Here is a 12,678-nt window from a genome sequence, read left to right on the forward strand (position 1 = left end):
TTCATACTCTCATCACCAATCACTTAAATTAACAGCTTTCTGATTAGTTTCCATGCTTCAAGTCTATCCCCACTACAATTCATTCTACATGTGGCTGCTAATAGGAAATAGTGACTTCTTACTGCCTTTTGAATAAAAATATAAAGCTGTCTGTTTAGTTTTGAAAGTACATGGACCCAACCTATCCTTCCAAGCTCATTGGCCACTACTCCCTATCCTATGCTCTTCAACTCAACCAATTTGGTCTTTTCTCTGTTTCTTACACACAGCACTCCATCTCCCATATTCATGACTTTGAACTAGCCATTGCCTTGCCTGGAATGCACTCTTCCCTTAGCTGTCTCATAGAGACCCTTTTTTCATGTAAGATACAGCTTGAGCACCATTTTCTGCATAAAGCCATAACCAGTCCTCCCAAACTGCTGTTTATGTAACTACTTTGTAATATATCTGTTTGTTGTTGTTGTTTTCAGCCATGTCTGACTCTTCATGACCCCATTTGAGGTTTTCTTGGCAAAAATACTAAAATGATTGGTCATTTCCTTCTCCAGCTCATTTTACAGATGAGGAAAATGAGGCAAATGTGGTTAAGTGACTTGCCCAAGGTCACATAGCTAGTCAATGTCTGAGGGTATATTTGAACTATAGAAGATTAGTCTTCCTGACTCCAGGTCCATTGTACCACCTGCCTGCCCTATATTTGTATGTACTTACATTTATGCTACAGGTATTTATATATGTATTTCCTGTCTCCCTCATTAGAATGTAAGTTCCTTCTAAGTAGTGATGATTTTATTTTTTCTATTTGTATCTATAGTGGTTGATATATAGTAGGTATTAAATAAATGTTTATTGATTAATCAAGGAAGAAACCATTTCCCAGTTCAACTGATTATAATAGTAATTATAAGTTACTGTATTCTATTCTATTCATTCTATAATTGTTCATTGCTTAGCCTTCTCTTTTCTACATGGGATATAACTACTCAATCAATATTTGATTCCCAATATCTTTTCAAGTCTATGACTATTTCTATAATTGCCAACTGTAATAAGTATCAAGTTTCATATGAAAAGCTAATAACAGTGAGAATGAGAGTAACCTACTTCCCCTATTGAAAAGACAGGTTCCCCATATTCAATCTGGGAAAACCACAAGGGCAGGTAAAAGAAAGAGACTGGCAAAGGTCTTCAGCTCCTGGAATCACAAGTGTTTAGCCACTGTGCTAGAAATGCAAGTCATAAGAGTACCACTAATAAAAGATGATATTCTTAAGTTCCTCTAACTAAAACCTTAGTTAATACAAATAAAATTTATTTCAAGAAAAAATTGAAAGTGCATTCCAATATATTTGATATATTCTCTAAAGAAATCTCTTAGACCCAAACATATCTAATCTAACATCACTTACAAACGTGTTACTGTGTACAATATAGTGAATAATTATTTCATAATCTTTATTGTTCTGTTTGACATTCATTGCTTACATACTCAAGAAGAGAAATACCCACTGCATTAAGTCATCCTTAAGTATTTTGCACATTTTATGTCCAAACAGCACTTCACCTCTTATTAAGGGAAAGGGGCAGGGGAAAAAAAAACCTTGAATGCTGAGTATTTTTCAAAACTGCAACAGTGACAATAAATTATTCCTCTTCTGAGTAAGACTGTGGTTGCTTGCATGCTCAGAATGAGATTTGGGCATGGGGAAAGAATGAAAATCAGTCATTTAAAACATACTGTAAATTCCAGTGGTTAGTCTGCTGATCTCCACTAGGATTTCTGGGACTAAGGGCAGCTAGGTGGAGCAGTGGTAGAGTGCTGAAGGCCTGAAGCCAGGAAGACCTAAGCCTAAATCCAACCTCAGGCATTAGCTAGCTGTGTGACCCCATAAAAGTCACTGAACCTGACTTCTTCAGTTTCCTCCAAATGGGGATCTTAGTGCCTATTTCACATGGTTGTGGTGAGGACTGAATGAGATATTTCTATAGGACTTAGCACAGTATCCAACACACAGTTCTCTTTTATCAAAGGAGACTGTAAAGTATTAATGATGGTGAGGAACTCTGTTTTAACAGTGACAAAGACAATTATTGTGACTGAAAGTAAGACCACCCCTCCAATGATGATGATAATTGGCCAGGGAAGAGTATAAGTTTCCTTCTCCCAATTTTGAGAATGATCCTATAAATGCTCATCCTACCACCAATGACTGAATGGGGATCAAACTAGGAATATGCTACAGATTGCTACATACCTTGATGAACCAAAGTAATATAATTAATTCAATTATTAATTCAATTAATAACATTCTTATAACCTCTTAGTTTCCAAATGAAAGAAAGAGTCAATCAATGCAGAAAACTTCACTGTCTTATTTTAAGAAATTGCCACGGCCACCCCAACCTTCAGGAATCATGACCCTGATCAGTTAGCAGCCATCAACATCAAGACAGGACCCTCCACCAGCAAAAAGATTATAACTTGCTGAAGGCTCAGATGATAGCAAGCATTTTTTTTCGCAATAAAGTATTTTTAATTAAGGTTGTACTTTTTTTTAGACATAATACTATTGCATACTTAATACATTACAATATAATGTAAACATAAGTTTGATATGCACTGGGAAACCAAAAAATTCATGTGACTTGCTTTATTGCAATATTCATTTTATTGTGGTGGGTCTGGACCCAAACCCACAATATCTCTGAGGTATGCCTGTGTCAGTAAAGCAACACAAGTATTGCTTAATAAAAAGAGATTCAAATAATGTCACAGTATAAATAGCTGGTGCCATAGGATAAACAACACTTGGAGAAATGTAGTCATCAGTCTGTGCTCTTGGAGGTGAAAATGACAAGATCAAGACACTGTCTTAATCCTTCCCCAATGCTGTACCAAAGCCTCCCACACTTGCAAACCCACTGCATTTTCAGATGTGTTAATTTTTTCCCCTTTCAGTGACATCTCATGATATGAATTATATCAAGAAAATCCAAGTGGGAAAATGTGGGAAGGCCTGATAGCTTTGTGCTTAAAATCAAATTAAGAGGATGGGAACAGCTCATTCTCTAAACTCCGAGCCTTAAGTGGGTGGAGTTTTCATTGGCACAGGGTGCGGGATGCAAAACTCAGATAAATTAGCTGTCATTTTCCCAGATCTCTCTCTGTGTTTCAGGAACTTGTTAAATCCGATGTGATTCAATTTGGGCACTGGGGAAAAGCACTTTTGTTGGGACCTACAGGCTGCCTGACCCAAGCTGAAGTGTCTCCCCAGGTAACTTGAAAAAACAGCACTGTTGTCCCCAATGGTAATTCTACCTTGATGGCAATTCCTAAAAGCAAGAAGGAGGGAGCATTTGGGGCAGCTACGTGGCGCAGTGAATAAAGCACTGGCCCTGGAGTCAGGAGAACCTGAGTTCAAATCCGACCTCAGACACTTACCACAAAAACTAGCTGTATGACCTTGGGCAAGTCACTTAACCCAAATTGCATTCCAAAAAGCAAAAAAAGAGGGAACATGGGAGGAGCAGGAAAAGGCCAGGCTTGTGTTCCCACTTCTATCACTTAACCTTCTAACCTTAACCTTTCTGGGTCTCAGATGATTCATCTATAAAATGTGTAAACTGGATGAACTAATTGTAGTCAATGCTTACACAGTACTCTAAGGGTTACAAAGAACTGTACCACATCTTATTTGAGCTTCACCACAACCTTGGGAGGTAAGCATTCTAGCTATTGTTGTCGTTCAGTTGTTTTTCAATCGTGTCTGACTCTTTGGTGTTTTATTGGCAGAAATACTGGAATGACTGGTCATTTCATTCTCTAGCTCATTTTACAGATGAGGAAACTGAGGCAAAAAGGGTTAAGTGACTTGCCCAGGGTCACGAAGCTAGGAAGAGTCCGAGGTCAGATTTGAACTCGGGAAAATGAGTCTTCCTGACTCCAGGCCTGTGCCACCTAGTTATCCCTATTCTAGTTATTAGTAAGTCCATTTTTATAGATGAGGAAACTGGGGTTCCGCTTAGAGAGCAATGATCAGATGACTAGTAAATTCTAAAAACAAGATTTGAGCTCAGTTCTTTTAACACTACAAATCTAGCACTTTTCTCACTGACTCTCTATGATGAGATAACCTCTGATACTCCTTCCAATTACAGAATTCTGCGATTGTATGCTACATTGTCTATCATATGAAAATAACCTACCATCAATGGGTTATATGCTTAGAGTTGTGGGTTTTCCCTCCCAGAAGTGGTGAAAATTTTGCACTGACAGATAGATCCATGCCCTCTTTCAAGGGTCTTCTTGTTCCCCAGAGCTAGGGGTCTGCAGTCACGGAACGGTAAGAAATCAGGCCTACATATTGATTTCATGAACAAATGCTCTTACCAAAAACGAACAATTCTTTTCACCTTCTTAAATGTTAAATATTCAGGCTATAAAAACACTCCCTAAAAATAATTGGTGGAGTCAAACTCAGCAGTCATTGCCCAGGCTCAAGGTACTCACCCTGAAAAATCTGTAGTGAGAATCCCATAATGGAATATATATATCCGGCTTATATGGCACAATGTGAGATAACCCATTGAAACCACAAAGGAGTACCTAAAAAATACAGTTCACCAGAGATTAGATTATCAGCTGTTATAATCATCATCAGCATCAATAGCATCATCACAACAAGATAGTTCAAAAAACATTTGGGACCCTCTGTACACTATAATGGGTCTATAAGACACATATCATATGACCAAGAGATTTCCATCTCCATAATAAATAACTGAAAAACAAAAATAAATGCTGCATAATTATTACCTAGCTCCAGAAAAGAATTTCATTATTGAAGTAAAGGACTCTGGGTGTGGAATACTTTATATGTTATAAGAAATGACCATTGTGTTGATTTTGTTGAATTGTTTTTTGTCCCTCTTAACTTTATAATGTTTTTTTTTTTTTAACTAGAGATTCCTTGATGGTAATGGTGGATATATTTTGAAATTAATAGGATACAAAAATAATATGGATCAATGAAACAATAATAAAGTATTGAGGCATAGTATGGCATGCAAGAGTTCTTAATCAGGGTTCCATGAACTTGTTTTTAAAAATATTTTGATGACAGTTTTTCAATATAAATTTTTTCTTTTGTAATTTTGCATATTCAATTTTATGCATTTAAAAACAGTATAGGGGGGCAGCTAGGTGGTGCAGTGAATAGAGCACCGGCCCTGGAGTCAGGAGGACCTGAGCTCAAATCTGGTCTCAGATACTTAACACAAAAACTAGCCATGTGACCTTGGGCAAGTCACTTAGAGCCAACTGCCCTATCTTCCTCCCTCCAAAAAGTAAAACTAAAATAAAATAAAATAAAAAACCAGTATAGGCTTCTCCAGACTGCTAAAGGGCTCCATGAAACAAAAAAGCTTTAGAATTCCTGACCTAGGTTCAAGATCCATCCCTAATATATACTGACTATACGACTGTACGCAAGTCACTTAACTTCTCAGTTCTCTGTCCAACTCTCTAAGATTAAAAGGTATAGAACAGTTAGTTATCTGCATTGGTAGACCAAGTTTCCTATACCTACTATGTCTGGACCAAAATAAATTATAGCATAATTAAGATCAGTTTGACTAGATAATATTACTAGTAGTAATAACAGAAATTCAGCCAGCAGTATGTGGTCAATTCACTAAAATGAGGGTAGGAAGAAAGAGGACTAAATTAAAGGCTCACAAACTGCTATACCAGAGCCATTTGCTACCTTGACAAACCGGCTTATTTTACTCCCTTTCCAAACCAGCTCAATAACTATAGATGCTACCTGGTTATCCTAAGACAAATTATAAGGAAGACTTCCTCAAGAGACAAGTTGGAGATAGGCACTGAGCAAGACATGATATATCATTCTCTAGTCCTATTTGCTTTCTGAGGATATACCCCCAAACTCCAAAAGTATAAGATAGTAATCCAGGGTAGTCATAAGACTACTTAGTGCAGGTTCCTATTCTGGAGTCTATAAACCTTTTTATGTTAAGTTTCATTACTGTACTTCAATTCAATTTCCTTTGTAATTCCATTCATTTTATTTAATGTATTTAAAAATATGGTCCTGAGAAGGGGTCCAAAGGCTTCCCCCAGATCCCCAAGGGATCCATGCCACCCTCAGAAATGTTCAGATCCCCTGACCTAGAATGTCACCCTCTATGTGGTATCTGACTTCTTCCTGTGAGCTGAGCTGCCAGTTACAACTCTCTGCTGCCCTTTCTTGGCCCTTAGACAAGAGTTCTTCAGCTGCTGCCTTGACCCTTTGCCTGGCCTCCACTTTCCCATGGCTAGGAGGCTAAAGTAGGTTCAGTCTAAGTGTTTGGTAATATTGACAGTTCAAAATGATGCCAGATGTGAAGACATAATATAATAAGTAGATTCCCTGGACAAAATTTCTTCACATCAAGTCTTCCAAGCTAGATGGGTTCAACCACATTTTGTTTCACCTGATTTAAATAGGTTGATAGATTTCCTTTCTCTCCCAGCTCTCCTATCACTGAAAGTAGGACCAAAAAGCTCAATGAAATTCCTGGCCAACAATGATTAAGGCATGATTATTTACTTCTCTGTGTATATGTTGTTTCTACTCTCACACCCTTAAGAATAGAAAATATTCAACATTTATATAGTGCTTTAAAGATTACAAAGTAACATATATATATATACATAAACACACACATACACATAAATGTACACATATACACCAAATATATATATATATATATATACATGAATATTCGTTCTATTCATTCAATAAACATTTATTAAGCACCCACTATGGGCCAGACACTGTACTATCTACATATATATGTATGTGTATATATGTGTGTGTTTGTATGTATGCATACATGTAGTGTGTATAATATACTATGCATGCAATGTATCTATAACATGTATGTGTGTGATGCAGTGTGTATGTATATAACGTGTAATGTGTGTATGTGTAATGTGTGTATGTATGTACTGATATATTATACATAATAAGGTATTATAATGATATATAATATGGTATATATGTAGTAATATATGATTAATATATAATATGATATGTATGTAATAATATGATACAATACGTGTGTATACATATGTAAACATATATAAATATATACATACACACATGAATTTAATTGATTGGCCCAACAACAAATGCTGATTCTCTATTCACACACACACACACACACACACACACACACACACACTGCCATCATCCAAAGTGATTCAGCTAAGTAAAGAGAAGATTAAGGGCTGAGACTGTGTCTTTGTATCTATCCCCAGTGCTCAGTATGGTGCCTGGCACACAGTAAGTCCTTAATGAATATTTGATTGATTGTGTGAGATTCATGTGTTCTCTGTCAATTCAGGCACCTGTAATGGAAAGGGACATCAGAATTTTATTACCTTGTAAGCTAGCTGAGTTCTACACCTAGGTTATACATCTGGAACTTTAATTTACTCCGTTTCATAAGACTGGAAACAATACAAGCAAATAGGGTAAGAACTTACTTTGGCATCTTTGCTTTCTGGCCTCATGACACATCCCTGCATAACTATGATATTACTGTGGTAAAGCAAAAACAGTCACAGTCTGTCTGCAAAATTCAAAGATTCATCAGCACCAGGGGACTCCATTCCTGGATGCTGGTTAATACTACAGTTCTAGACAAGTCACTGACTAGCTCTCTATTAGCTTAGTCTTTCATCTATCACATGCTGTTCACCCCGCCAGGATCCCAGGGGTGGTGGGCTAATGGACAGATTACCATGTGTAAAGTAATTGGAAATGTGCTGTACAGATGCAGAGAATTATTGGTTCAGTTTTCAGCTACATCCAAAGTCAATACTAAGAAAGCCAAACTTTGAAAATGGGTTACATTTTGCATTATCATGTGTAGCATTTCCAATACATAGCTATGCCTTCCAAGGGAGAGAGAGATGAATTACGTAATCACTCATCTGGAACAAATGATAAAATCCCTAGCAAGGAGTATACTTGGAACACAGATTATTTTATTATTGCTCTTCATAGTCTGTCTGGACTCAAAACTGAGTGTCTATAAAATCTAAAAGTACCTAAAAACATTTGTTCTACAACTGATAAGAAATTTATTGTTAGAGACCGTAAGGTCTTATAAACTGAAAATTTTAAATTTCTAAGCTTATTATTAGGGGGCAAAGAATAATGCCAAGTTTTTCATCAAAAATCTCCTTGAAGCTGAGTTGTGACATCCATTTTTACATAAAATATTTAAGAAAAAGGGAGAGAAGAGTAACTATAGTTTTATTATCTCTCAACCTATTTTTAAAAACAATGAATACTTAAAGATAGAAGTAATCTAAAGGGTCAGCAAGGTGGCTCAGTGGAAAGAGCACAGGGCCTGGAGTCAGAAGACTTGAGTTCAAATCCAACTCCAACATGTACTAGCTGTCAGACCCTGGGCAAGTCACTTAACCCTGTTTGTCACAGTTTCCTCCTCTGTAAAATAAACTGGAGAAGGAAATGGCAAATCACTCTAGTATCTTAGCCAAGAAAACCCCAAATGGGGTCATGGAGTCAATCATGACTGAAAAAAAAAAAACTAAAGTTTTCTGAGAGATTTTGAAATGAAAGAGAGAAATGAAATTTAAAAAAAAATAGTCATTCCCCATTAGTCTAGGAATTTCAACATAGAAGATTTTGTAATCACAATTATGGCAATAATTAGCATTTATAACGTGCTTTAAGGCTTTCAAAGCTCTTCACAAATGTTATTTCATTTTATCCTCATTAACAACCCTGTGAGGTAGATGCTATTATTATCCCCATTTTACAGATGAGGGAACTGAAGCAGAAAGAGATTAAGTGATGTGCCCAGGATCACAGATTTAGTCTCTGAGCCTGGATTTGAAGCCAGGTTTTCATGACCCCAGTCCAACACTTCTATCTACTATAACACCTTGCTGCCTCCAAGCTAAAACTTGATGCTTTCTTTTTCCTGGAGATAAAAATAAATAAATGACAGAAACATCTACTACTTTTTTTTTAAGGACCTGTGATTTTTTGGGTATGAATACTCCGTGCGGATTGCAAGCCCTCCATTGTGACAGAAACATGTATCTGGTGACCAACCTTTTAGTGATAAACATAGGTTGGTCCTAAGGGTAAGGGAAACACTGCTGGATTTGCTCACAAAAGCCTTTTCTAGCTTAGTAGGACCTATCAGAGTTTATGATAAATTATATGATAATAAAAGCTAACATTTATGTTATATCAATAGTAATAGTTAACATATAGCACTTCCTTTTTATCAGGTAATGTATCAGAGGTGGGGAACCTGCAGCCTCGAGGCTACATGTGGCCCTCTAGGTCCTCAAGCATGGTCCTCTAACTAAATCCAAACTGTATAAAACAAATCCCCTTAATAAAAGGATTTGTTCTGTAAAACTTAGACTCAATCCAAAGGCTGCACCTAAGGACTTAGAAGACCACATGTGGCCTTGAGGACACAGGTTGCCCACCTCTGCTAAGTGCTTTACAATTATTATCTCATTCCCTCATGATTACCCTGGGAGGAAAGTACTATTTATCAATCAATCGACATTTAACAAATGAGGAAACTGAGGCAAACAGTTTAAATTACTTGACTAAGATCACACAGCTAGCTAATGAGTATCTGAGGCCAAAATTGAACTCAGGTCTTCCTGATTCCAGGCCTGGTGCTGTATTCACTTCACCAACATAGCTGCTCCTTATACACCAAATACTGTCTTTGAAAAACCTTGGTCCTCAATGCAGCATGATGAGGTATTAGAGGACTTTGAAATCATCTGAAAAAAAGTACATACAATGACACTCTCCACAAATATTTTTAAAAGGCAAATCTAGAGAAATCTCCTTCATATAATTGTTCTCATCTCAAACAAACCTATATTTGTTCACTAAAATACTTTCTGAATGCAGAGCATTGTGCAAGGCTCCACAAGAGATATAAATCTTATATAAGACATGGTTTCATCCCTTCTGAAGCTTATAATCTAAAAGAGGGAATAGGACTCACACATAGAGATACCATAATAATATACTATATCATATTGCAATAGATAAAAGTAATACACAGTAATAAATACTAAATACATTAGAGTAGTACAAAGTGCTATGTCACATCCAAGGGGGAAAAGTCATTATTGACAAATAGCGATTAAGGAGGAATGACTATTTTAAAGGATGGGTAGAAATTTAGCAGGCAAAGAACAGTAAGTAGGATAATTTAGGCATAAGAAAGGTATAAGGTAGACATCCTAGCAGCTAGCAGAGCACTCGGCACATAGCAGGATAAATGCTTGGTGATGGGAAAGGAAAAGTCAGACCAAAGACACAGAGTCAGGAGTGGGCAATGAATTTGGGGAAGAGGAGGATAAAGACAGCCCAACCTGGCTAAAGTATAGACTTCAAAAAGGGGAGTGATATTAGATAAGGATGGAAAGGTAGGATGGTTAAATACTGTGACAAGACTTGAATGGAAGACAAAAGAGCTTTAACTTTACTGACTAGGCAATAATAGGGAGTCAATGAAGTTTTCTGAGCAGAGAAATGAGTGACCAGTCAACCAACAAACATTTATTAAGTACCCGTGAAGTGCTGGGCATTCTTTGCATGAGACCATGGGATTATAAAGATGAAAATGAAATAAAACTGGTTTGACTAGACCATAGAAGAGGGGAAGTATAATAATTATATATATATAGATATACATACCACACACATGTTGATATATTATAATTATATACATAATTATATGTAATTATATAAATACATTTTAAGTTGTATTTTGATATATTAAATATAGATTTATAATAAAATATTATACATGTGTATAATATTTTTGCTAGGTAGCATGGCAACTAGAGTGCTAGGCATGGAGCCAAAAAGATCTAAATTCTTTTCCAGCTTTAGACATTTTCAAGCTTGTGACTTTGGGCAAGTTACTTAACCTTTGTCTGCCTCAGTTTCCTCAACTGTACTACAAGGATTATAATAAACATCTGCTTCCCAGGCTTGTTGTGAGAATCAAATGAGATAATATTTGTAAGGTGCTTAATACCATACCTGGAACATAGCAGATGATATCTAAAAGATTCTTGTCAAATCTTGAAAGTTTGGTTGGGTAAGGTTGTAAAAGGCTTTAAATGCCAAACAGTTTATATTTGCTTTTGTAAGTAATAAGAAGTCAATGGGATTTACTTTGTAGTCAACTGACATGGTTAGACCTAGGTTTTAGGAAAATCATTTTGTTAGTTATAAAGAGGATGGATTAGAATGGTGTGAGACAAGGCAGAGAGAGAATTAAGAGGCCATTAAAGTAGATCCATGCATATCTCAAAGGCGATAAACAGTGGAAGACTGAAAACCTACTGCAATTTTCAGAGAGGTACTAATGAAGGCCTTACAAGGGTACTGGAAGAAGAGAGGAGGAGGAATGGAATGAGAAAGATTGTTGCAGAGATGGAATCAACAGGACATGGTCACTCAAGTATGAGCAATGAAGGCAAGGGGAGAGTCAAAGACAACACCAAGGTTTCATGGCAGATTTCATGAATGGCAGTGGCAATAAGAAAAACAACAACATGAGAAGGAGGTGAAATTTTAAGAGGAAAAATAATATGCATGATAATAAAAATAATAATAGTGGTAAAGTTAGGAGGGAGTGGCAGGAGAACATTCAGATAGAGATTTCCTACAAATGGTTGGAGTTAAGGACCTGAAACTCAGAAGGTAGTCAAGGCTGCAGGTACAGATTTAGGATTCATCTATTAATTTGTGATAATTAATGCACTTTTTTTCCCAAAATTTTATTATTTCATCAGTATAGGGAGCTCCCAGGAAATAAGACCCTCTACTAATGCAGAAAGGCACCTGCGCTACAATTTATCAATCAATCAACAAGTATCTATCAAGAACCTACCACATGTAAGCACAGGCACTGGAGATATGAATACAAAGAAAGAAACAGTTCCTACCAGAAAGGAGTTCACCTTCAAAGCAACCAGGACATACAATAAAGTATATTCAGCACAAATGTAAAGGAAATAAATACGAATATGTACAAGTTCATAGTTGTCAATATTTGCCCTATGCACCAAATCACCAAGTGATTTGCCCAGGGTCACAGAAACTGGACTTGAATTGATTCCAAATGTAGTTCTCTATTCACTAATACCATGCTGCCCTCTCAAAAGAAAGTAGAGATTATAAGTAGGGACTGATAAGGACTTTCTATGCCAGAGAATATAAAAAAAGGGAAAAAATAAAGAGGGCTAAGGACAGAACCACAGGAGAGAAAATACGGAGGGACTTGAAGGAGATAAGGTATTAGTGAAAGAGACAGAGAAGAAGCTATTAAAAGGTAGATAAAGGATCAAAAAAATATGGTGTCACTGAAGCCAAGAGAGGAGAGAGTAGGAAGGGCTAGTCAGTAATATGAAATGCTATGAAGGTTGAAGATGAAAAATGGAAAAAGGCCACTGGATTTTTAATTTTCAGTTCCAATTTTTTTTCCTCCCTCTTCACCCTCTGCCATCCATTGAGAAGGCAAGAAATATGTATATCCATTTCTCTCTCTCTCTCTCTCTCTCTCTCTCTCTCTCTCTCT

General features: G+C 36.6%; 1 protein-coding gene across 3 annotated transcripts in view; it reads right to left on the reverse strand.

Moving 5' to 3' along the window:
- The window catches only part of MBOAT1 (membrane bound O-acyltransferase domain containing 1), a 144,107-nt gene that overhangs the window by 64,180 nt on the left and 67,249 nt on the right, over positions 1 to 12,678 (reverse strand). For 2 of the 3 annotated variants that reach the window (XM_069092490.1, XM_069092488.1), the window contains exon 4: positions 4,514 to 4,609. The exons of the other annotated variant lie outside the window; for it this stretch is intronic. In XM_069092490.1, the coding sequence (XP_068948591.1) occupies positions 4,514 to 4,609 (96 nt within the window). The remainder of the gene's footprint in view (positions 1 to 4,513; positions 4,610 to 12,678) is intronic. 3 annotated transcript variants of the gene reach the window in all.

This window comes from Petaurus breviceps, unplaced genomic scaffold (assembly GCF_028583685.1).
Source record: "Petaurus breviceps papuanus isolate PSGF00001 unplaced genomic scaffold, PetGlider_PUasm1.0 190, whole genome shotgun sequence".
In the NCBI taxonomy this organism is placed as follows: domain Eukaryota; kingdom Metazoa; phylum Chordata; class Mammalia; order Diprotodontia; family Petauridae; genus Petaurus; species Petaurus breviceps.